General features: G+C 33.6%; 4 protein-coding genes and 2 long non-coding RNA genes across 7 annotated transcripts; 3 read left to right on the top strand and 3 right to left on the bottom strand.

Annotated features, from left to right (window-relative positions):
• The first annotated feature begins 97 nt into the window (after window positions 1–97).
• Window positions 98–6,496, top strand: LOC124443898 (mitofusin-2-like). The gene is made up of 20 exons (XM_046994444.1): window positions 98–482; window positions 748–990; window positions 1,287–1,369; window positions 1,440–1,478; window positions 1,546–1,654; window positions 1,729–1,836; window positions 1,938–2,045; window positions 2,275–2,321; window positions 2,433–2,502; window positions 2,593–2,714; window positions 2,857–2,983; window positions 3,344–3,551; window positions 3,647–3,710; window positions 3,862–4,018; window positions 4,107–4,189; window positions 4,425–4,572; window positions 4,807–4,926; window positions 5,050–5,126; window positions 5,223–5,357; window positions 5,683–6,496. Exons 1-20 carry the CDS (start codon window positions 237–239, stop codon window positions 5,756–5,758), a joined length of 2,370 nt encoding a protein of 789 aa, XP_046850400.1. The 5' UTR covers window positions 98–236; the 3' UTR covers window positions 5,759–6,496.
• Window positions 2,927–3,347, bottom strand: LOC124443915. Its single transcript, XR_006947774.1, has 2 exons — window positions 3,246–3,347; window positions 2,927–3,158 (listed from the first exon to the last, which is right to left on the bottom strand). It is a non-coding gene; the product is annotated as an uncharacterized LOC124443915 (long non-coding RNA).
• Window positions 6,497–7,919: 1,423 nt separating the features above from the next.
• Window positions 7,920–8,351, bottom strand: LOC124443913. The gene is made up of 2 exons (XR_006947772.1): window positions 8,232–8,351; window positions 7,920–8,157 (listed from the first exon to the last, which is right to left on the bottom strand). It is a non-coding gene; the product is annotated as an uncharacterized LOC124443913 (long non-coding RNA).
• Window positions 8,352–11,612: 3,261 nt separating this feature from the next.
• On the bottom strand, window positions 11,613–15,972 carry LOC124443902. Its single transcript, XM_046994451.1, has 9 exons — window positions 15,660–15,972; window positions 14,204–14,390; window positions 14,097–14,138; window positions 13,977–14,018; window positions 13,683–13,823; window positions 13,452–13,511; window positions 13,316–13,379; window positions 12,261–13,243; window positions 11,613–11,961 (listed from the first exon to the last, which is right to left on the bottom strand). Exons 1-9 carry the CDS (start codon window positions 15,798–15,800, stop codon window positions 11,720–11,722), a joined length of 1,902 nt encoding a protein of 633 aa, XP_046850407.1. The 5' UTR covers window positions 15,801–15,972; the 3' UTR covers window positions 11,613–11,719.
• Window positions 15,973–16,105: 133 nt separating this feature from the next.
• On the top strand, window positions 16,106–19,299 carry LOC124443907 (peroxisome biogenesis factor 2-like). Its single transcript, XM_046994457.1, has 10 exons — window positions 16,106–16,588; window positions 16,685–16,762; window positions 17,401–17,463; window positions 17,538–17,613; window positions 17,700–17,821; window positions 17,965–18,047; window positions 18,116–18,185; window positions 18,250–18,297; window positions 18,677–18,874; window positions 19,218–19,299. Exons 1-10 carry the CDS (start codon window positions 16,541–16,543, stop codon window positions 19,296–19,298), a joined length of 867 nt encoding a protein of 288 aa, XP_046850413.1. The 5' UTR covers window positions 16,106–16,540; the 3' UTR covers window position 19,299.
• LOC124443904 lies at window positions 19,218–25,464 on the top strand. Of its 2 annotated transcripts, none has more exons than XM_046994453.1 (3): window positions 19,218–19,305; window positions 23,254–24,387; window positions 24,618–25,464. In XM_046994453.1, exons 2-3 carry the CDS (start codon window positions 23,296–23,298, stop codon window positions 24,918–24,920), a joined length of 1,395 nt encoding a protein of 464 aa, XP_046850409.1. In that variant the 5' UTR covers window positions 19,218–19,305; window positions 23,254–23,295; the 3' UTR covers window positions 24,921–25,464. The 2 variants fall into 2 exon arrangements, with proteins under 2 accessions (XP_046850409.1, XP_046850408.1); XM_046994452.1 differs by lacking the exon at window positions 19,218–19,305 and adding an exon at window positions 21,579–22,096.
• Window positions 25,465–26,234: the final 770 nt, after the last annotated feature.

The raw sequence follows: 26,234 nt of genomic DNA, 5'->3' as shown, positions 1-26,234 counted from the left end.
TTATTTTGAAGAGGAGAAGCGAAGAATGAATGAAGGGAGTAAACGATTTTTTAGCCAGGGGGTCGGGTAAATAAGTCTCGTAGCTATACTCTACTTACATGAAGTAACAAATTGTAGTATTATGCAACATGTGTAAAATATGTATGATTGTTGTTGCTTGTTTTAGTCTTTAAAATTTGTTGAAACTGCAGCATAATATTGCTTACATCTCGTTGGAGTTTCAGAATTTAATAAGAATGAAGAATGCTGCCAGTTCGCGGAGATCTTTGAGTCAAATAGAGGGGCAACTGAGTCATGGCCAGCCGCACTGCAATGGTTCATCTATTGATTCACCCCTTAAGCTGTTTAGCAAAGCGAAGAATAAAATCAACAAAATATTTCAAGAAATTGGCGTCTACTTAGGAGAGGCATCTTCGTTTCTTCAGGAAAAGTGTTTTGTTTCAGAAGAGTTGGCCAATGAAATAGACAAATATTCTGAGGAGGTAAAATGTCGTAGTTTCAGCAGAGTTCAGAGTTGATTTAATCTACCTAATAAATACACTCTGATATCGAAATCATTATTAATTTCCTTAGTAATTCTCTGATTTTAGCCTATTTTATAAAGTGCAAATATTATCTAGCTTGGCAAAATAATCTCCACTAAATTGTTGGCCTCTCTGTCACTGACAAGGACATTGCTAGTTTTTAGTTACATGTGAATAAAACAAAAAAAACACACACTGTTTTAAACCAATTCATTGTGTTAAGGTTAAAACATATCTGGAGCAAGTAGCTGGGATTGCAGAGGTTCTCAGTAGGGACAGTATGAAAGTTGCTTTCTTCGGAAGAACTAGCAATGGCAAGAGCACTGTAATTAATGCCATGTTGAGAGATCGTATTTTACCATCTGGTATTGGTCATACCACTAGTTGTTTCCTCAGTGTAAATGGAACAGAAGTTGAGACACCTTATGTACTGACTCCTGGCTCTGACGAAAAGAAAAATATTCAAGTATGTTGTATATATAGGCTATCAAACAAGTATTAGCAGAAAATAAATGTTATTGGAAGTTACTTGGATTGTTTTATCTATTGAATTTGCCACGATTGCTAAATTCATAGCACAGTTAGCCTAGCACTTCTACTTTGGTTAAAATACTGTAGATTTTTCAAAGAGTTTTTTCAAAATGCATGTAACACTAAAATTTTTGTATGCTAGAATATATCAGTGAGATTGCTTTTTGAGTGACTTGTCATTTGAGTGTATCGACTATGAAATTTGATTTTATTTTACTTCCATGTGTTTAGTCTTTAAGTCAACTGGCTCATGAACTTTGTCAAGAGAAACTAGATCCAAGTAGCTTGATTCAAGTCAATTGGCCAAGAGCAAAGTATGTATTTTAAAATGGATGAAAGTCAAGCATATTCTTTCATAAAAGAATCACCTACTGTTTTTTTCAGGTGTGCATTGCTTCGAAATGATATTGTGTTGGTTGACAGGTAAAAATTTAATTAATCTTCATTAAATAAATTGTGAATATTTTTGATAAGATGCTTTGATTTGTAGCCCAGGGATTGATGTTAGTCCGGATCTTGACAGTTGGATTGATAATTACTGCTTGGATGCAGATGTTTTTGTTTTGGTAGCAAATTCAGAGTCAACTTTGATGGTTACAGTAAGTTATGTCTATAAAATTATTTTTGCAAAGCCAGTAGTAATGAAGAGCATGAATCTTTAAAACTTTTACAGGAAAAGAAATTTTTCAATAAAGTCAATCAGAAACTGTCACGGCCAAATATTTTTATCTTGAACAATCGATGGGATGCGTCAGCATTTGAGCCAGAATTTATGATGGCAGTATGTACATTTTCATATCATTGAACATTCCAAAGGAATAAGGTCTTTGGAAATAACTTTACCTAGCTCTTTAAGACTTTGTGTTTGATTTCTTTCATTAGGTTAAAAATCAACATATGGAAAGAACAGTTGGTTTTCTTGTCAACGAACTTAAATGCATTGATCAATCTGAAGCAGAAAATCGTGTTTTCTTTGTGTCTGCTAAAGAAGTACGTCATGTAGAGAGTCTATGAGTTTATGCAGTTGAAGACGGAAGTTTTTCTGTTCCTCTTCTATAACTCTCCATTTTCACATGCTGCAGTAGATCTAGTTTAAATAAACTAAATTGATGTTCCTAATTAAAGGCAGCCCACAATAAAATTTACAACACAGCCTGTAAGGTGGAAAGAAGAAACAGAAACTACAGCTGAAATGTTGATTCCCTGTCTATATTTTTAGGTTCTGACAAAGAGAATGCAGGAAAACCAAGGAATGCCCGATGCAGGTTTAAGGAAACAAATGTTTTTTTATTGATTTTTGTTGAAGTTTGCTGGTTTTTGACCTTCACTGGTAAACATTGCCATGGTTTGTCATGTGTTTATAATTTTTTTATATAGGGCTGCTATACATGCAGAAGGTTTTCAAGAAAGACTAATGGAATTTGAGCATTTTGAAAGAAAGTTTGAGGTTAAGCAGACTTTCATTCTTGTGTTGCAGCTATAACATCTAAAGTTTTCCTTAAATTGCGGGGCTCAAACTCAATGTTTTGGTTTTTAGGAGTGCATTTCCAAGTCAGCGATTCAAACAAAATTTGAATCTCATGCAGTACAAGGAATGCAAACAACAAAATTTGTTCGAGAAATCATGGAGAAAATTGAAGCCAAGTCAAAGGTTGAAAGGTTAGACCATTTTTCTCATTCTCTCAAAGACCTTGTGTGTTTGACATTTAATGCCAAGAGGAATGTTTCAGTTTTTGCTTTTATTTAATGAATTTCCTTGCATGGATCTGCATATGTTATTGAGTGGCGATAGTAATTTTAGGCAGAAATGTATTGAAGCAAAATGTAGCTGGGAGGAACGACTGGCTATAATGAAAGACAAACTGGATGTAATCAGTCATGAGTTTAAGAATAAAATCAAGGAAATTAAAGAAGAAGTTGAGTTGCAGGTATAAAGTTAATTGAACCAAATTTAAAACATAAAAGTCATTCAAAACAACAGTTATCAAAGAACTTCATGAGTTTAACAGATTTACATTGTATCCATTCATTGTAGCTATACATACATTCTTCTGAAAAAATGCTAACACTTTTTTCTTGCTCTTGTTGGCATTTGATGGGAAGCTAATTTGGAAAATATAAATCTTTTCCTCATTCAATAAAGATTCTTATCTAAAGCGTGTAATTATACAATCTTTAACATGCTTTTACCTGCTTGTCCGATCAAGATGTCCGGTTGTATATTTAGCTAGTTTAACTAGGAAATCGTGATGACGTTTGAGAAATAAAACTGTATTCTTTATTTCAAGGTTGCCACAGCAATGAATGATGAAATAAAACGTTTAGGAATACTTGTAAATCAGTTTGATCATCCATTTCATACGCATTCTACTTTCATTGAAACTTACAAACGAGATCTGCACACTCATATTGCTAATGGCCTGGGAAGGAATCTTACGGCGCGATGTGGATTAGCTCTTTCCCAGTCCATTGATGAAACTAAACAATCAATGACTGGTAAGCAAAAGTTGACGTTACAATTCGTATTTTACGCCATGCTTTATGAAGTTCCATTTTACGTTACAGTTTTAACAATATAAATATCTTTGCAGATCAATTAGCTTCACTTTTACCACCAGAGCATCCTCATGAGGTGATGACTATGTCGGATTCCAGGTATTTATATGTATACTTGTGGATAACCTGGTATTGTAGAGAGCGCATGACTGCCGTCTAACTTGCAAGTTCCTTTAGTCATGTGTTCCATAAAAACTCCATGTAAATTTTTCCTACATGTAAATCTTTGTTCCTCCTGTGATTGTTGTAGGCATGAATTTGAAGTATCCTATCAACTTGATATTCCCAATATTTGCTCGGATTTCAAAGAGGATTTAGAGTTCCATTTCTCTCTCGGTTGGCGAACAATGTTAAGAAAGTTTTTGGCTCCATATAATAGACGATTGGCCATTCTTCTTGGTGCTGATGTAAGTATTTTACTCCGTTTGGATATTGAAAGTTTTTTACATGATGAATAAATTATTTCATAATTATCATTTACATTCTGTTTTGTAGTTACCAGTCGATAAACCGAGCAGTCCGTTTGCCCGTCAATTTAGAGGACATGAATTTCCTTCCACTTCTCATTCTGTTCAAGGGTATGGTGGTGCAATAAAATTGTTGTTTTGTAAATCTAAAATTGCCTCATAAGTTCACTTCTCTCTTTTAACTTCATTAATTGTTCTGTGAAAAAGTGTTGAAAATGCAACTTGTTGATGAATGTTTTGTTCTAATATCGTTGTATATGCTACTGTTGTCGAATTACTCATGTTAATATGTTTTTGTTATTGTTGTCAAAGTCTGCTTTTCATTCGTTCCCATTTCATATGGTAGATCATCTACGGAACTTGACGAAGGTGAAACGACGGCTTCTCGAAGTGACGAAGTGCTCAAGGACGATGAATTGACGTTGGCGGTTATTCGAAACATTGCTTCTTTAACATCACACAGCGCTACTGGTATTGTGGTTGTTGGAGGCCTGGTAAGGAGTGACTTCACGTGATTACGTGTAGAAAGAATATGAAAAATGCTTCAAGGAAAACTCTCAACGGCAGAAATTTTCCACGAGACTGTAATCTCATTTTCTCATTAAAAAAACAGTATGACTTTGAGGGGGTTTTTTGACTAATTTTTACAATACATTCTGTTAATGTTTGTTTTCTAAAACATAGGCCATAGTATTTAGACTGTTATAGCATAACTTTTTTTCATTCAGGTTTGGAAAGTTGTTGGTTGGAAACTGATTGTTGGGTGTGGTGGTTTGTATGGATCGTTATACGTTATTGAACGTTTACGATGGACAAATTATGCAAAGGAAAAGGCGTTTAAAAATCAGGTAACTTAGTGTGTAAAACCTCAATGAAATGTTCAGATAAACATGTTCAGTAAATATCTTCCAAAGTTGATCTCAAATGCTGGCCTTATATGAAATGACTGTTAGTGTTGATTCAACTTTTAGTTTGTTGAATACACGGCCAATCGTCTTCAGTTGGTTGTCAGTATGACAAGTTCAAATTGTAGTCAACAAGTTATGAGGTAAACGATTAAAAAGCTAGCAATATTTCTTTTTGAAAAATATGTATGGGAACAAGAAGTTTTCTGTTGTATTCATTTTCTCTTTCTTTTTAAAAGGGAACTTTCCTCCGCTTTTGTTCAATTGTGTGACAAAGTTGATGCAGCGAAGAAAAAAGTGGAAGACGAGATTTCAAAACTTAGTGAAGATATTACTGATTTGGAGAAAATTGAAAGTCAAGCGCGTCTATTTGGGTATGTGTTGTTAATACCTGGCAATTTATTTATTCTGCAATTACATCATAAAATTGAATTTAATTCTAAAATGAAAGTTTCTTTACCTGAAAAGTTTAGTTACAACATGTAGAACAAATTGACTACATCGACTAACATAGCTTCAGCAAACATGTGTAGAACTAGAAGACACAAATGAAGTGTATGAATAGGTTTATAAATCTTAGGGATCACGAAATTGAGATGTCAAGATAAAAATCCCTATAAAATTCTCCGGGTAATGATTCCCTTACCTATAAGCGTTCTCGTGATAAGTTGCACATGGCGACATTTCTTATGTTTATAGAAATAAAGCTCGATGGCTCGAGGATCAGTTGAGCAACTTCATTCGAGAGTTTGGTTTATCGCAAAGTAAAATGTGAAAAACATTGGTACCAGGTACAAAACTCGTTAACTCTTTAAATTTCTGGGAAGTGAACTGAAATATTATTTCACATAAATTTATCTTTAAGACTTGCCATTTCTGAATGTTTTTTTGCGGCCTCATCTCCAACATTTCCTTATAAAGTCATCAATTCAATTTACCTGTACAACAACACACATCGAAAAAACTGTATACCTTTACAAAAGCCACCAGCATTGAACTGTATATGTTACTGGAAGGCTGTCTTTAGAAACATTCTAGTACCTATACTTGCATGAACCCAAATATAATTTCCAGAGAAGCTTGTGACGTGTCTGCTGGTGTAAAGTTCTGCATTTTTGCTAGCTGTCATTATAAATGTTTTATTATGACCGTGCGTGGAAAGGTTAGGACTGACTAGTTAAATTGCCGGAAGTGAGGTATGTATTTTCTTCAAAAGCAATTCGTAAAACGATTATGTTATTGATTTTGGGCATTGAGGGAGTGTATTTCAACAATGATTTTAACTGCAACACGACCATGAATCATGAATTGGTCAGAGTTTCACACAACTGCAGGGTGTAGATGTAGAAAGATTGTTTTTTAAATGACCCAGCGTGGCTTTATTTATGATTTTAAAATGATAAGAATTCATGCAGCTATTCTTCATAGTTTATGTATCTTGTGATGATTGTATACTTCATGATGTTTATATACGTTGTTTTGATTAAATACCTTTTGATGGTTATTTACTTTATGATGGTTGTATACTTTTAGATGACTCACCCTTACTTTTAGATGACTCACTCTTACTTTTAAAAGACTCATCCTTACTTTTAGATGACTCACCCTTACTTTTAAAAGAGTCATCCTTACTTTTTGAAGACACACCCTAACTTTTAGATGACTCACCCTTACTTTTAGATGACTCACACTTACTTTTAGATAACTCACACTTACTTTTAGATGACTCACACTTACTTTTAGAAGACTCATCCTTACTTTTATATCACTTACCCTTTTAGATAAATGACCTGCAATTTTTATCAGTCACGCCTATTTTACATCACTCACCCTTACTTTTTGATCAGTCACGCCTATTTTACATCACTCAATTCTACTTTTAGATGATACACCCTTACTTTTACACCACTCACCTCTAATTAGTTATGGATGATTCACCCTTACTTTTAGAAGACTCCCCCTTACTTTTACACCACTCAACCTTACTTTTTGATGAGTCACTATTACTTTACACCACTCACCTTAACTTTTAGAGGACTCACCATTACTTTTAGATGACTCATCCTTAATTTTAGAAGACTCACCCTTACTTTAGAAGACTTACGTTAACTTTTACACTTCTTACTTTTACCTTTAGATTACACACACCACTCAAGCATACTTTTACACAATCCACCTTTACTTCTAGAAGAGTCACCCTTACTTTTAGAAGACTGACCCTTTTAGTGACTCAGAATGAATCACCCTTATTTGATCACTCACCTTTACATATAGAAAAGTGCCCTAACTTTTTGAAACTCACCTTTACTTTTTGATGACTCATGCTTACATGTAATCCTTACTTTTAGGTGACTCACCTTACTTTTAGAATACACATCTTTACTTTTAGAGTATTCACGATTACTTTTACACCACTCACCTTTTCTTTTAGAGGACTCTCCCTTACTTTCGTTAACTTAGAAGACTTACGTTAACTTTTACACTTCTTACCTTTACCTTTAGATTGTACTCACCACTCAACCATACTTTTACACAAATCACCTTTACTGTTAGAAGACTGACCATTACTTTTAGAAGACTGACCCTTTTAGATCACTCAGAATGACTCACCCCTATTTTAGATCACTCGCCTTTACATATAGAAAACTGCCCTTACTTTTATAAGACTTACCCTTACTTTTTGAAGACTCACCCTTATTTTTACACCAGTCACCCTTACTTTTAGAGGACACACCATTACTTTTAGAAGAGAAACCTTTCTTTTACACCACTCACCCCTAATTTTAGAGGACTCAACCTTGCTTTTCGAAGCCACACCATTACTTTTAGATGACTCTCCCTTACTTTTAAAGGAGTCGCCATTACTTTTACACCACTCACCTTTTCTTTTAGAGAACTCTCCCTCCCTTACTTATTTACTTAAACTTATTCACTTATTCACTTAAACTTATACACCTATATTTATTCACCTAAACTTATACACTTATACTTGTACTCTTATACTTGTACTTATACTTTGTATTTATATTCCAAATTTTCTCTAAGTCCAAATGAGAGCAAATTCCGCATATCTTCTTCGTTCGACCTGAACTCCATCTATTGTTTCACCACCAGACATTTCATCATCAGAACCTTCTCTGTCTTTTGTTTTCATGTCTTCATTTGATGCCATTTCTCAATAAAAAAACATGTAACATATTAAAAGTTTAAACATCTTTTCATAAACATTGAATAGTCATTCAACTTACCGGTAAAGAAGAAAATGAAAAAAATTCAACAAAAAAGCGATAAAAGTTCTGCACACAGCATCGAAATATAGCGGCACTAATTTGAATAGTGCCACGTAATAAAATTATTCATTTTTATAAATTTATTATTGTGAAAGGTTTTGTGTCGCAAGCGTACATTGAAAAAAGTTATCAGAAATTGATATAAATTCACAGTAAAGGTAAATATAATTTAATTTAAACAATACTAAGATATTAAAGTCGACGAAATGCATTGATTTTTTGTTTTAGAGGGAAGCGGTTTAATATATTTTCCTGATATTATTGAAATTGTCCACGATCATCATTGTTTTACGCTATATAAGTATTTGTATGTTTAGTTTGAGTAAAAAGTAAACTAAAATTGATATTTTCAACCTTGTTCGATATATTTTGAAAAAATGGCGAAATTTCATTATGGATATAGTATGCAAAAAATTTGCATAATGAAAATATGGCATTATGGATATAGTATGCAAAAAAATTTGCATAATGAAAATATTTATGGATAATCAAAACATAATAAATGAGGTAACCGATGAGGTAGCGTTTTTATTTTTCTTTAACTATAAATTTAGTGATTATTTGTTTATTTTTTAGAATGAGTAGAAGTCTACATATTCGATTTGATAATATCAATGTTGACGGATTTGAGATTATTGACGCTTGTCTACCATTATTTGAATATATAACGCAAGATGTGAAGAAAGTTGACGAAGGAAAGAAAAAGAAAATCAAAGCCTACTACAAACAACTACAAACATCATTCAATAAAGTTTGTAAAGGAAACAACATCATATCGTTGAATAGTGTTTTCGAGTATTTTGAAGGTGAAAACATACCTATAACATTATACGAAAAACATCATTACGCGCAATGTGAGAGATTAGGGGTTGCTAAAGCATATAAAGATTCATTACATCCAACTATACAACTTGTTATGATGCATGATAAGATGATCGATGCGAAGAATCGGAATGCTTCTTTGCTTGATTTCTTTTTAATGACGCACATGTACTTATACAAAATTCGGTGCAAACTTATTCATAATAAGCGGATACGAACACTTGAACGTATATTTTTACGATGTGTGGGTGTTAGGTATTTGCTTCAGCACGATTCAAGGTTCTATCAAGCATTAATATTTTTTCGGGATCAATTATATGAAAATACATTTTTCCAAAATGTATTTGAAGATTTTGGTGACATTCCCAAAGACTTTAATGTACATATGTGGTATATTCGGTAGAAGATGGGGGCTCGTTTTCAATGATTGTCGCTTCGCTATTATTTATCTCTTCGTATGTGTTACTACTTGGTGCTTCTAACCCGGGTGTAGTTATAGACCCGCTTTCAATATTTACCGTTTCAAGCATAGCAGATTGTAATTCTGTTTGGTTTTCGTTATTGAAGACAGATGTAACCTCTCCTTCAGTATTTTCAAGTGAAGGCATACCCATGCTCACTTCTTCAATAGGTTCGAATAAATTTGGGGGTGGGGCTATAGCCATAGGCTCTTCACCTATAGATTCTGTGTTTTGTTCTTCCCGCTCCTTATCCATTGTTTCATCATCTTCGCTACTACTATCAGGAACAACATCTTGTTGTAGTGTTTCGATAGGTGTATTTTGTTTTCTATTTCTACGTCGATACGGTCGTTGTCTTTCTAATGTTTGGGTTGTGTCTGTATGTTGTAACGGCGCCATAACTACGGTTGGAATTGTGTCTGTAAATGTTTCATGTTGTAAAGATATGGAGTCCTCACATGTCACATCTATGGCAGTCATTTCATGTAAATTACTTTTTTGTAATCTAATTTTTAGCCTGTTATTAGTATCGATAACATCCTCAATCCAATTTTTATTAAATTCGTCAAATATATGTACATTAAAGTCTTTGGGAATGTCACCAAAATCTTCAAATACATTTTGGAAAAATGTATTTTCATATAATTGATCCCGAAAAAATATTAATGCTTGATAGAACCTTGAATCGTGCTGAAGCAAATAGCTAACACCCACACATCGTAAAAATATACGTTCAAGTGTTCGTATCCGCTTATTATGAATAAGTTTGCACCGAATTTTGTATAAGTACATGTGCGTCATTAAAAAGAAATCAAGCAAAGAAGCATTCCGATTCTTCGCATCGATCATCTTATCATGCATCAAAACAAGTTGTATAGTTGGATGTAATGAATCTTTATATGCTTTGATTATATTCGCTGTTTTTGTTAAATACCTTTTGATGGTTTTTTACTTCAGGATGGTTGTATACGTTATGATGATTATATACGCTGTTTTTGTTAAAAACCTTTCGATGGTTATTTACTTCATGATGGTTGTATACTTTATGATGTTTATATACGCTGTTTTTGTTAAAAACCTTTCGGTGGTTATTTACTTTATGATGGTAGTATACTTTATGATGATTATATACCTTTTGATGGTTTTATACTTCATGATGGTTGTATACTTTATGATGGTTGTATATTTTATGATAATTATATACCTTTTGATGGTTTTATACTTCATGGTGGTTGTATACTTTATGATGTTTATATACGCTGTTTTGGTTAAATACCTTTCGATGGTTATTTACTTCATGATGGTTGTATACTTTATGATGATTATATACCTTTTGATGGTTTTATACTTCATGATGGTTGTATACTTTATGATGTTTATATACGCTGTTTTTGTTAAAAACCTTTCGATGGTTATTTACTTTATGATGGTTGTATACTTTATGATGATTATATACCTTTCGATGGTTGTATACGTTATAATGATTATATACCTTTTGATTGTTTTATACTTCATGATGGTTGTATACTTTATTATGTTTGTGTACGCTGTTTTGGTTAAATATTTTTCGATGGTTATATACTTTATGATGGTTGTATATTTTATGATAATTATATACCTTTTGATGGTTTTATACTTCATGATGGTTCTATACTTTATGATGTTTATATACGCTGTTTTTGTTAAAAACCTTTCGATGGTTATTTACTTTATGATGGTTGTATACTTAATGATGTTTATATACGCTGTTTTTGTTGAAAACCTTTCGCTGGTTGTATACTTTATGATGAGTGTATACTTTATGATGAGTGTATACTATATGATGGTTATATACTTCATGATGGTTATACACTTTATGATATTTATGTACGCTGTTTTGGTTAAATACCTTTCGATGGTTGTATACGTTATGATGATTATATACTTTATGATGGTTGTATACTTTATGAACTTTATATACGCTGTTTTGTTTAAATACTTTTCGATGGTTTTATACTTCATTATGATTGTCTACTTAATGATGGTTGTATACTTTGTGATAGGATTGATTATAAACTTAATGAAAATAGTATTTATTTCCTTGTGCATTTCATAAAATAACTATGTATTTTTGCTATGTATTTTACAAACGATAAGTAGATTCAATAGGATGTGATATGTTTTTCAATATTCGTCGTCTGTTGTGTCGTGATATTCCCTAGAACTAACTTCTTTCTTTGACAATCCAAAATCGTCTTCGACTTGTTTTAATTTTCCATCATGTACAACATATATGTTCCGAGTGCTCCATCCTTCTCTCGCTTTCAAGGAATTACCTCCCAGATGAAAGGTATCCACTGTACTACCAATTTCTTTCCACTTTTGCGTCGTTTTCTGTACGACGTTTGAGCCTGACGAACTGCCTTCTAAAATAATACATTGTACACAACAGTTTATATTTCAAAGATGACCTTTCCGATGTCGACATTCATTAAATCTGTGTTAGTCATCAACAATTTTTGTAATTGAATTTGAATTTAGTAGAACCTGTAAAACTTTTTGATGGCATAGATTGTAAAAAAGTTTAGTAAATTAGTTAAAAAATGACTTATAAGGATCGTTACACATTCAAACTATATGACTTTGTGACTTGTGTAAACGATTTTGCAGACGATTTTATTTATTCAAACTAGAATGAAAAATAACATCAAAAGATATGTCATACCATCATTTGAACCAAGTTCTTCACCGCTTTCACTCGTTTGACCTGCTTCTAAATGGATTGAATCATCATCAGTCGTAAGAATCTTCGTAAGCTGGTATGGTCTGCTTGGCCTTGAATTTACAATCCTCGAAGACAAAGTTCTTGTTCCTGCTGAAAGGGAACGGTCTGTGACTGACGTTGTTAAATATGTCGTTTTTATTGTCGTTGGTTTCTTTTTTGAAGCCAGAAATGTCGTTAGGTTTGTGTGGGTCGTTGCTCTTGAGGTAGAGTGTTCAGTTGATGAAGGTGAATGCTTTCTCGCCAGTGTTGGATTAATCTTTTCCAAAATCTCGTAATTCGTCTTTAAAGTCAAGTAAACTCTAGAAGTTGGTAATTGTAAAGGAGTAGTTTCTTCGGATTCGCCACTTGATTCCTGATCTGTAAAATGGATTGGTCTCGCAAGGTGAATTGTGTCTTCTACATTTCGTTCTTCATTTTCTTCCGGTGTTGTATTCATATGCTCCCCACTTGATCCCGATGAGTCCTCGTCATCTTGACCTGATCCATTATCATCCATGGTTAACATGACAGACTTGTCGGTATTTATTTTTTCCTTCACATGATTTTTGCTTTCCGTTGATGTTGGTTTTCTCTCAACATCCAGTTCAATAGTTTGACTTTTACCTGAAAATTCATCCTTTAATGATCTCTCTTGTCCCTCTCCGGACCAAGTTGATCCTGCTTCAATGTCAGAGACTTCATCCTTTAATGCTTTCTCTTGTCCCTCTCCGGACCAAGTTGATCCTGCTTCAATGTCAGAGACTTCATCCATTAATGCTCTTTCTTGTCCCTCTCCGGACCTTGTTGATCCTGATCCAATGTCAGAGTCGATGTTAATGAACTGAGAAATTGACATTTTTCTGTTTGTGTCAGCGGTTGCAGGAATGCCAACTTTCACCGGACACGGTTGATCATCGCAAAATACGACTCCATTGTGACATACACTAGTTTGTGAGAGACTACGTTTGAATGTTCGTTTAATGAAGCTGGGATAACTAAAATTATATGTGTCATACCAAGTATTGCAATCGCTTTGGAATTTCTCTTCGTGAACATATAGTTTTCCTTTTCGTGAGCAATCTAAACTTTACAGACATTGCTTGTAACTTCCATCAAACTTAAAAAAATGTTGTACAAATAACGATCACTTACTCGCTTCATTCGACAAAATGTACGTTTTCTTAATTTCTTTCTTTCCTTCAGTTGATGGCTCTGTAAAAAACATAGATTATACAACACCATAAGAAAATAGTCATGGATATCAGTGGTAAAGAAGGACATGTTGCAGTGTCAAGGTATTGATCCTAGGATACTGTAATTATCATAATCATAGTAGTTGTAAAGATAGGGGGGAGTGTTCATCAACCATGAACGGCATCTCACCCAAGTTATTTTCTGTGACACACTCTCCTCTGTTAGGAATATTTGACTGAATGTCACCATGAATTTTAATAATACAGACATAGTTGGTTGGACAACGTAACGGTTGTAGTCCGTCCACAACAGTGGTACTGCATGGCTCTCCTGTAAAAATGACACGACAGTATAATTTCCAGTAAACAACTACATGCTTTTGGTACATGTTGAAAGTGGTTTCTGATTCTTGATTTTAAAAAAATTGATGAAGAGTTTAAACGACATTCCATTAAATTTGGACATTTATTTTTTCAACATTACCAGTTGATTCTCGATTTCTCTCTTTTGACTTGTCCAAACCATCTGTAAATCATAAGTTGTCAACATCCAAGGTTCACACCTCTCATTTAATGAAAGTAAGGAGAATGAAAGACACTTTACCTAAGACCTTATGTAATGAAGGCAAGTTGGTCCAGTCCACTACTGTTTAAGAGAAAAACAACCTTTAATTTTCATTACTCAATCAAAGCTTCAAAATTGTATCAAACCTCTTCTAGGAAACCATGGTTCTTTACACATACGTGAACAACCATTTGTGCAGCATTTGTAGTCGTCATGGCAATCACCATCGTTTTTGCATTCATTTGTACAATTTTGTGTGTTTCTTGTTTGATTCCATTTTGATGGTGGACACTGTCCGTCTAGGAACTTTTCAACTTTTTTCTCTTTTGAAATCTGCATGTAGAAAAATTTGCATGTATTTGAGCAGTTGAAAAACATGACAGGGAATATGTACTTCCTTATCACTTCTTCCATTGTAATTCTCTGCAATCAAAGACAAAATTTCTCACTGTATGTGGAATGAGAATACAATATTACGACTTTTAACCGACTGCAAACATAGATCGCAGGGAAACGGCTTTTAATGATGCATTTTGATTTTCATCAATGATCAATCCATGGTTGTAAACTTTTGAAGAAGCACGTGGTACGATATCGTGCTTTATCAGTAAAAGTTAATGACAAATGACTTACATTTATCAGGAAAAAATTGCATTACAATGTAGATTTCAATTTCCAAAACGTAATGACGTTCAATCACCTGTAAATTTTCATGAAGAAAACGCAATTATTTTTGCAAAAAAAACATTGATCAGATTCACTTTATCGTCCCGTGCTAAACTCCGTAAATTTTTATTTCATATCAAGTCGTATGACGTGCGTAATATACGTTGCTGTGTTATGTTTCTTTAATTGAGATCATTCTTCAATTGCTTTATCAATTCAGGATGGGCAAACTTCCAATGCGGCGACAAATTACCTTATACGTGACGTCACATTTGAATTTGATTTGCTTTTATCATGATGTAGGTTGATGGAAGAGGCGATAATAATGACCTTTTTAAGTTTTATCGTTCCACAACATGACATATATGGCGACAGTAGACAGTTTATCATAGACATATTTGTCAGTACTTTCTCATAGTCTACTTACCTTAAAAACGCACATGCGTACAGTAACAAATATTTGCCTCCTTACACATTTTAGGACGTATTACATGTGTTAAGTTGTTCGTAGATTTTGAAATGGCCGGTATGTTCGTAGTTTATGTATAGAACGTTAACTTTTTTGCTTTTCTGACTAAAAATTATAATCTAAATTTATTCGTCAGTTTCGCACACTAGAGTTAGGCAAGCTGTTACTTCTCAAATGTTTCTTAACTATGTTCAAACATCGACTTATATTTTCACCCATGACACTTAGTGAAAATAGTCGTTTTTCTCTGACGTGCGTTCAATTGATAGTTCGAATTTTTATTTTTGTTTTTCTTACATCACATCATAGATCATGGGTGCTTTCAATGTTTGGCAACGTTGAATTGTTCTCAACAGTATATCCTATGAAGCATTTTGACTGTTTATTATATGCTGACATACGGTCCCTCAGTAAATATAAATCTCTCTTTAAATCTTTGCACATTTACATACCAAAATGTCACCTACCGATCTACTGTCTAAATGATCGTCTGTATTGCTACGTCGTATTTGATCGTCATTTAAGCTTCTTTGCCTGGCGCCAGGCAGTAATACAAACAGTAAAACCATAACAAGACACTGACTAGCGTATAGCAAGCTCATCACCATAACTTGAACAGTGGAATGTGGAAACGCGCAAGTTTAGTCGATGATTATTTTCTTATCGAATGTTATCGGAATTAGATTTTATTAAAAATTTTTAGCTCACGTCTCCTCAGCAGAAAGTACGCATGTTGGATGCCGGACGTTGTTCATTTGCTTATAATGAAACAACATACGCGTCAAATGATATTGTTTTTATCATGTTATTCATCACTTCAATTAATTTGCATTTTGCACGCGAGCACTACACGGCTTTTCTCAGCCAATTGATTTTAGGATAGAAATTCTTTCTTGAAAAATGCCGACAGTTCACTCGGCAGTTCAAGTGTGCGCAATTGAGTTGAGTCATTACTAAAAAATGCCTCGCGTTAGTAAAATATTTTGGAGATCCTTGTCTCTTTCTGAAATAAGTTGATTCGTGAATGATTTGTTGAATGAAAAGCGATGAGATATTTTGAAAACTCTAAGTGAAAGCTAACCAAGCAATTCGTGCAATACACGATGCTATTGCTAAGTATTATTTCAAACTTTATAACCCATGATATGATGACAGACAGTGGACACTGAAGTAAAGTGTGGTGAACATTACTAATGTGTGGTTTAGGACTAGAGACATGAAGTAGGGAAAATAATGTTCTTAAAGTGTAACTGCGGGCTCAATAGCTGCGTGCGCAGCATCTTCGTAAGCATCTCATTTTATCGAAAAAAAATTGTGTAAATGAAAATTATTTTTTTGGCTATGGAAAATGACTTTTCAAGATACGAATAAGCAAAGGGTTCTCCGAGCTGACCAGGTATATCGAAACATAAATTATTGTTAACCATATATTTCATAGCTATTTTTGATTTTCAACAATCTGTTAACGTCTGACTTTTTGATATTTTTTTAGCTTGACGTCATTTCATATGATGAATATATTCTTTCCATATTTAAATCTGATTTAACTAAATGTTTTAAATATTTCCAGGTAAGTCAAAATGTACGACTATTGCTTACAAATTGCCTTCAGTTTTGATAATTCAGGTAATTGCTTTATGTCACCTGCTTGCTTGAGTAAGAATTTCCACAAACATCAAACATGGTTATCCTGGTAAATATACAAGAACTTTAGTGTTGCCCAGTAACACCAGACTCATCAGTCAATTGCTATAGTATGAGCTATTCTATTATCATCTCAAGACTTTATTTATTTATGGCTTGTTTGTGATCTAAGTAACCATTTTAATGAGACCGCAAAGTGAACAGATTGTAAACTTTGCTCCCAAGCATGCATAAAAGCCTAGTTTCTTTAAATTGCCCACCCAAGATCTAAGGTTCACAATACAAACTTTTCAGTCTGGATGAGATGGTACTTTTTCTGTTCCGGTCATTAAACAGTTAAAATGTTCACTTGTTAAGTTTGCAATGATTAAATTAATAATACATGATTATTATTGCAATATACCTTTACTTTAATGCATGAAAGTTTACAAATATGTGAAGTTTAACTTGGGAAGAACTACTTTGTAAATAAATTAATTTGTCCAATGTCAATCTCATCAATAATATTCCTCAGGTTTTAGGGAAGTAATTTTAAATAATTATAAGTTGTTATTCACGATTTAGGCAGGTCTTCTTACAAGGTTTGATCCTGAGCTAAAAGCTATTTTAAGAATCATTATTTGGAAGGTATATAAAATTCGAATGTTTGAAGTCAATCTTTGTATTTTCACTTCAATTATTTATAATTTTCATTTGTTTAGTATTCTGTTTTATTAAGTGATGCAACTCTCTCCCAGAAAATGCTTGATATTTTGTACAAAACATCCAAAAACAATGGTAAGCTCAGCTTGAACATGTAAAAGATATAAGTTTGTTTTTTATTGCTTTGTTTATGTCATATTTTATGCATCTCATGATTTCAGGCATTCTTACCACCAAACGTAAGGCGATTTTTGGACTTGGATTAATTGGAGTTGCTTGGTTATCTGAGAGATCTTATGACCTGAAACACACTTTAATGAACTTTGGATTCAATGTGAACAAGGTTGCTTTTATTAAGCTTTTTTTTCATGGAGAGTTGATTTCCTTCACCGATAGATTGTATATCAAATATGGTGAAATCATTGGTTTTATTAAGAAACTAGTCACACATTTAAGTTGCACCTATATGTTTCCTTGATATTTTAGATTTGGAAAATGATAAACTTTCTCACAATTGTGCATAAAATCTTGGAGCTAGTGAATTTCATTGTGTTTTTACGAGATGCTAGGTTAGCATGTTTTATTCAAGTTTTGTAAAATTTGCTGTCATATCATTGGACAAGGTTTTCATTTGTAGGTATCGTTCTGTTTGGGATCGCATTTTGGGCATTTATTCAGTTTTTTCTCGCAAACAAGCACCAAGAGTGGTATATTGTTATGTTGTATTAAATTTTGTTTATTGAATGTTTAATCTAGTTATGCCCTTTTTAGGTGTATTTTGAGTATATGAACGAAGACATTTTACGGAGTGGACTGGCAGTAAGACTTCATGAAATAAATTTCATAAATAGTTACGATCAAACTCCATTCACCTCAAGCATTTTTATCTTCTTTTACAAAGATCCCAAATTGCAGTTTGGTCATACACAATATCAATCAGATCTCATAATCAATCCAAACTTATTGCTACCTAACCTCATCTTATCCCTACATTTGCAGTTCATAATTTGTAACTCGTTTATCACTGAACATTGTCAAACTATTCTGCAAACCACAGATTACCTAAATCTATTCATTATCTTTGATTTCCCATGTGACTGACAGTCCAACTATTTTAGCTCTTTAATAAAATACACTTCATGTTCTCGTTGGCAATTAAACTTGTTTGATACACAATCATCTGATTGTGTATTTCCAGGAATTGCTGTTCTGTGTCTTGCCAATGGTTAATATTCCTCGATTACGAAATATTCTTTTACGATTGATGTGGAAGAAATCATCTGCAATAAATGATGGAAAAACTGTATCAAATTTTGAGTGTGGAATTTGTGGTGATTTACCGACTAATGTTCACCAGACAGATTGCGGGCACATTTTTTGTTACACGTGTATTAAGGCAAGTAATGATGATGTCGAAGAGATCAATTTTGTTTTCATGATATTGTTCATGTTAAATATGTGTTGTCTTTGAGAGAAACTTTCGCTTTATGATCACATACACACACAACATGTTAACGTTCAATGCTTCAATTAATATACTTTTGGCAAAATAGTTTTTTATACATAGTTACCGCTTTATTAGTTTTCTTCACTAACTTAAAAGAATGCGTGAGATAATCTTCTTAATCTTTCATTAGCAGTCCCAAATATAAAAATTCCTTTAAATTAGATTTTTTAGGAAAAACTCCTGTTGAAAATTAAAAATTTTTAGTTTTTTCTCTGTGTTCTTTTTTCATCAGGCTAATTTGATGGCAGATCCCTCATTTTTTTGTCCACTTTGTGGCGAAGCAATCCACGATGTGGAGCCAGCCTCAGCTTGAGGACAAGGTAAACATGAATGATAAAAAATGTACATTTAAAAAATATTTTTGCATTTTTTTGTGCGTTTTTTTGCGCTCTGCTGTTATGTAAATTTTTATGTGTTCACTGACAGCAAAAACAACAGATTTCTAAAGAAATGAGTAATGGTAATGATGGGAAATTTACACAGCACGACTTAAACTTGCGGACAAACTTCGCTGTCAACTTTCAGTCATGAGCATGCGCAGTCTGCTAGACCAATTGTTTGACAAATTAGTCATGACAATGACCAACTGCATGAATTTGCTCTGGAGAAACTGGCTGACTTCGGTGCGGATTACATGAGCCCGGTAGCCGAGATTCAGCCAAGCGTTAAATGATTTTGGCAAATGGAAATGATTCAATACTTATCATCAGATAAATCTTCTCAAGCAAATTCACAATATTCTGATTAAATAATTTCTCAAACATTTAAAATTGAAACAACCGATTTGCCATAATTTGAGAATTTAAACCGGAGTGACGTGTGGTGCTTCGCAAACAGTTGCAATTTTTAACGTTGAAGTTTTGGCTCCTTTCAATCCCTTCAAATCATCGGGCTAGCTCGCTATCTATAATCAGGCCCTTAGTCACATATTTTAAAGATATCATTTGCGCATGTGTAGTTATCTTGACCAACTGTCCGAGTTCTTGACTTCATGGTCATGTCAACGACCAACTGTATTCATAAGCACCGATATTGGAGTAAATAGCGCGCTCAGTCACAAATTATTACAAGAATATCTGCGCATGTGTGGGTATATTGTTTTTGTACCGTCAAAAATATCCATTATTAAAAAATTCATTATTAAAAAATTCATTATAAAATCCTTATCATCAGTGGAGGATCCCTCTTCTCCCCAACCCTTACTCGGTTAATACCCAATTAAAGACATGAAAGAAGTCACGCTCTATACATCTACCATTTTGATTAAATATTTTCCCCTCGTCATTAAGGGTAAGATGGATTTTCCTTAGTGACAACGGTAAGCTCATTTAGTTGAACTCGACCAGTATTTATTTTTTGTTTTGATATATTTTCGATAATCTGTAATGCGGAGTTGATACACTGGAAAAACTGAGATAAACTAGATGCATAAGCTGAGCTTTCTAATCTGGATTATTGCTGAACTGTTGTTTTCTTCACTTAAAATGATATGAACTGACGTCGAAAAGTCTCGTCTCTTATCGTTTCCATTTTATCTTTATAATTTGTATGATAATATCGTTAAATTTCTTTTTCTATCGGCCTTCATATCATACGCATTATTTAAATTCCTGTAACAATAATGTTTACGCAAACGTTAAATGCATTGCATCCAAATATGACGAAGATGAAAAAGAATCTTTTTATCAATCTTCATGTGTTTTTCAATGTTCAATGATAAAAACATCTGCGTTTGGCTTCCTGTCGCCTAGCGATCGATTAAATGTTATTGATTCACAACTAGATTTTTCAACGTTGATTTTGAAAAAGCGATGAATCAAGATTGTTTGCCAAATGGAGAAAATTTATTTCGTGCGTCTTGGAGTGATTTTATGTTTCTAATGATCTTTGTTTTGCTTGTGAAAAATAAATAATTGTAATTATAGTCAATAAATGTTTTGCGCATTTTAGTTGGGTTTTTTCTAAACATAATGACTATTGCTTCTTCAAGTGGAAGCAGATTGCCACAATAAAACCATTATGTAGTTAAAATTGATAAATAATTAGTGAGTACCTTTCAAAACACTGACATGCAATGATAGTAGCTATGATTGAATTGCCATGGCATTGACAAAAACAGTTATTGAATTTTAAAGCTGATTTTTTAGCAATACATCGCCTTTTGTCGAAATTCTTTTTATTTTTCCCAACATTTGTTATCATCTTAAGTTTGTCAGATTAAATGTAACCGGTTTTGCCTTTGCAACACCCAAGAACGAGATGAGTTACGACTTCTGTATGAAAACCAGTCTTCATACTGTTCCTCATATCAAAAAACAACTAGAAAAAGCACACATAAAATCTTGGCGTCACCGTCACCTGTAGTGTTCTTGTAAAGTAAATTTTACAGGTTTTCCCAAGTGAAATGATTTTATCTTTGTTTTCTTAGTTTAACTTAGCTAATGTAAATTTTAAAATAATTGTTTCAAAGACGGACGTTTTTTATTGTCAGCGAAGTATAATTTTGAATTGCTTCCCAAGATATCTTGGCTTGACCTGTATTTGTGATTATTCCATTTTTAGGTTTGATATTTATTTAGTTTTAATGTAAACATGATTTATGATTTTGTTGCTGAAACTTAATACAGCCACATTGTGCTCTATTACTTAAAGTCGTTGGGTGGTTATGAAAACAAAACCGACTTCTTCGCACTAATGAACTTACCAGATTAGTGGCCCCAAATGAAAAATAACTAATTTGCTGTTTCTAATATGGGTAAAATTCACGAAATATCTCGTGTTTTGCGCAAGCTGATAGATTTGCGTGATTTTTGCGTTTCGTGCGTTAAGATGCGCTATCTCCCGCGTCGGCGTGTTGTGTTTTGACTCCAAACATTCCATGACAGATTATTACGCGCCTTTCGATGCTTCTCAGATCAAAGGCAATCGTCTATGATTAATTGCTTGTCATTAGCATAAATTGCGTTTTCGCGCTTACACATCGATTTCAACGTCGTTGGCGTTTACAGAAGACGCTTGTACGTGGCAAGCGAAAAGGAAATTTAGTTTGTGTCCTCTGGCCTCTCCGTGTAACATAAGAAGTATACATAGTGCGCAAAATATGTAAATATGGTAAGATGTTAATTCCGGCTATTATAGCCGAGAAGTATGAGTCTCAATGCTGAAAATGTTTAGAGGAACTTACAGCAAGCGTTAAAAAAATTATCTCTACCTGTAGGGGCTCTAAAGTGTGATAAATGACATTTTTACAGTTAAATTTTTATTTAGATGCTACGTGTTACAGGCTTAATTTACAAAATGATTTCGATATGATTTGGACCTTTCTTGATCGCTACTCATTTTCGGATAATTCTCGAAAAGTTTGTCGTTTGCCACTATTGTTTCATTGAAAATAATCGACGACTGTCTTTTTTTTGACGTTGAAAACGGTCGAAGCTAAGATTAAGCTACATATTTGCCAGGTTTTTCAACAGAATTTTCCCTATCGTATCTTATATTGATGTTCACATTTACTACCTGTGACGTTTTCTCAGTGATCATAAGTTAATCTCAGTTGCGGGGGTCTTGTATAGTTAATCTCTGGGAACACATTGACTTGTGATGCTCTTCTCTGATTGCTATTTTTATAGGACATTGTTGTTCGTTGGACAGTTGTAGGCCACGGAACTTTATGTCTTAGTTTATTTAATATTGCTATATGAAACGGAAGCACAGAGATATTTTGATAAAATACATAACAGTGGTCACTCCATTGATATAGGTCACGGCTAAATAGCTATGGTAAGCAAATTCAAAAATCAAACAGGGAATCAAAACAGTGTTGACATTCTTCCTAACGGACATAACATTTCACCAATTCTTGGGTTTGAAAATCTGATGTGGTCATTTGTGATGGAAGGATGTTTTCGTTATCTTTTTGAAGGGAACTTTTTGTTCCTATATATAAAGCTTGCTGCCTTGCTGACTGTTTCTATCACAAGAAAAAGTGTCTTTGTCGTTGTCAGCAATTTGCTGTAAGAATTCTATCTCACCCCCTGTCGATCTCGTCACCTAGGTGTTCTTACTTGACTAAACTATAATGTCGCCTTGATTGGCTTCTAATTGTTAGATACATTGCACTCCAAAACCTGACATTAGAAAGAATAAAACAGATTACTGTTACTCTCTATAGGCTGTAATACTTTAGTTACTGAAAAGGCATTGCCTTTTAACCATTTTTATAAAACCTGACGTCCAACATAATACTTTCTTATCTCTGACGACTGTAGGGATCTTTCTAGATAACATGTGGTTTGAGAATAATAAGAAGTATGGCGAAGACTTTCGATGTCAACCAATTTAACGGTGCTGTGATGATAACAGACAGATTTCGTAACTCTTGTTACTATGATTGTGGACAACATGTAGCTGAATGTCTACCAAGACAATCCAATGGAAGAGATTGCATACACTTCAAGTGTACTGAAACTGAACGTCAGAAAAAAGAAGTGCAAAATGCTATTGAAAATATTGAGAACGTTTGTCATAACAGGTCAGACGTTGATAATACGTCCTTGTCCACCGCCAATATAAATATTTTTACTAACCAACTATTCTCAGTGGTCCAACATACCAACGCAAAAATATTGGGAATTGTTTCCTACCGTCAAAATCAATGGGGAATAAAGCATAACCTTATTAGTCGAAGTTTCAACGGAGCAATGGAGAAGTGTGAAAAAATAAATGATAACAATCATGAATGGAAATGTCGTCAAGATGATGCGTTCACAAGAAGTTTTGGGGAAAACTTTGATCGTGTGAGTTCACTCACAAATATGCACCCATCATTATCAAAGGATGGAAGAGACACGTTTCTAACCATTTCCGATCTCAGAAGAGATTGTGTTGGTTATCAGACACAAATTGCTGAATCAACTTCTTGCCAAATGGATTCAGAAACGAGAAAATCAGATTCAAATGCTCATTGTCACATGGCTTTATTAGATTGTCAAGCAAACTTAAAATCTTGTCAAGTAACGTTACAACCTGTTGACGATCGACTTTTAAAAGTTGATAATTTGCCTCTCAAACTTGTTTCCTCTGCTTCACAAGCTCATGAATCAAATTTCAAACGTACCAATTCATGTTCGCAGACAGATATGAACACAATGACTACAGGTGTACCTTGTGAACGCAGTTTATCTAATGCAAAAGATTCAGTCATTGAGGATGGTATCTACTGTCGCATATGCCACAGTAAAACAGATGTTGATGACTTAGTCAGCCCATGTTTATGTACTGGCTCATTGAAGTTCGTTCACGAGACGTGTTTGTTAAACTGGTTTAAAAGCTCCATCAAAACTAAATGCGAGCTGTGTTTACATGAAGTACCAATAAAAAAGATGTTGAAACCATATAGTGAGGTATAAACGGAAAAATGAAACCATTCTTGACAATTAAAGATTCAATTATTTAAACTATCTATATTTTTGTACTTATTGTACATGAATTTTTTTTGCCACTTATCTATTACTCAAAGTGTAATATTTTTAAGTGTATAGCTGATTTTATTGTATTTTGACATCATTGTATGACAATATTTAAGTTGATATTGACTTTGCCATACATCTTATATTGTGTTCTGTCGTTTTAGTGGCGCCTGCTTGAAGAGAAACCTGTTCCATTGATCTGGTTCATGTCGTTTTTCATTCTACTGACTCTAAACATGCTTTCCGTGATAAAAGACGCATCTCGTGGTTGTACTTCTACCGCCTGTACTGTGTTCTACGTCCTTGGCTGCACTGGCTCAATTTTGGGTGTAATTTTCTTATGGTTTTGGGCTAAGAAAAGTGTCTTGTATTTTAAACGGCTACTGACATTGAATCAAGTGTGGAAAATAGACTGTAAAACGAATGATATACCTAAATCTATATCTGTAGACTGTTGTAAAACTTAAGAGTAATAAAACCAGCATTGTCAAAACTTTGGTACCAACTTTGGTACAAACCTTGGGGGATGACGGACTATTGTGCCTCACATAAAGGGTGTGGCTGTAGATTTGCTCGAAAAATTTTGAAAATACTAAAATATACAAGTTGTTAGGAACAAGATAAACAACCAATAATAAACAAACATTGGATGAATTAAGTCAATGTTATCTGCCCAAGCGAAGCTGAAGCAAAGCATTTCGTGACGGATTCCTACGACTTACGACTAATTTCTATAAAACATTTGCATATGAAAATTATACAATTGAGTGAAATAGATGCAGTCTATACTTTCTGAACAGTACCCAACATACTGATGTTTTGTTTACGGTAGCCAAGGGAAACATTGTGTTTTGCGCCCAAGGAAGGCTGTTGTATATTGCCCATGAAAAACAGGCCATGGCTTTGAGGCCGAAAAACACACTGTTTTCTTTGGATCAAATAAATGCTTCATGCTGTAAAAATAGGTAAAGAAAAGGCAAAGAGTTAGTAAAATGAAATTTTGCTTCATTAGCTAGTTGTTTTTTTATTGATAATATAAAATTTTTATCTGCTCCATTAACGCTATATTAACGTTGGTTTTAGCAAACATTTCTACTTTTGTTTCTATAAATAGGATACCAAACATGAAATCCCTAAAAACTCGCTCCCTTTTTAAAAGAAAGCCTTTTCACGTGATGAAGGGCAAGATTTTTGTTTGATTTTTCGAAAAAAATATTTTGGATTTCAAATTTTTATGTTTATGTAACGGTGTTTATCTCGCCTATCGTTTTTATTATATTTCTTAAATTACGTTTATAAACCTTACAGTCCATTTATTCTAATCAGAAATATTGTTCAACAGTCATGACATAAATTCTCATAGATCATTTTAAGTAAATACAAGTAACTATTTCTTCATAATAACTAGGACACAATAAATTTCACACTGAACGAACTAATAATAACGTTTATAATTATACGAGATACAAACATACTGGATAAGTAAGTTTAATGTGGAGAATTTACTATTTTTGTAGAAGTACTGCATCCTACCTGATGTACTTTTGGTAAACTATGAAACAATATAACATTTTGATAGTATTGCCTTGAATATATCGTGCTGTACATCAAATTTTATTTTTGTTTCATCATTAAAAATTCACCCCATAAGTTCCTGTAATTTACCCTACGAGACCATGAAGATTGGGGGTGTATCATCTGCCATACCTCTCCCCAAAACTTTCGGCCACGAAAACCAGTACGCTATCTTTGTAAAACTGTTGTATGACGTAGTTGTAAAA

Source organism: Xenia sp. Carnegie-2017, unplaced genomic scaffold, assembly GCF_021976095.1.
Source record: "Xenia sp. Carnegie-2017 unplaced genomic scaffold, XeniaSp_v1 HiC_scaffold_21, whole genome shotgun sequence".
NCBI classification, from domain to species: domain Eukaryota; kingdom Metazoa; phylum Cnidaria; class Anthozoa; order Malacalcyonacea; family Xeniidae; genus Xenia; species Xenia sp. Carnegie-2017.
Note: the sequence above shows the minus strand (reverse complement) of the source record. Positions and strands in the feature narration are given on the sequence as shown.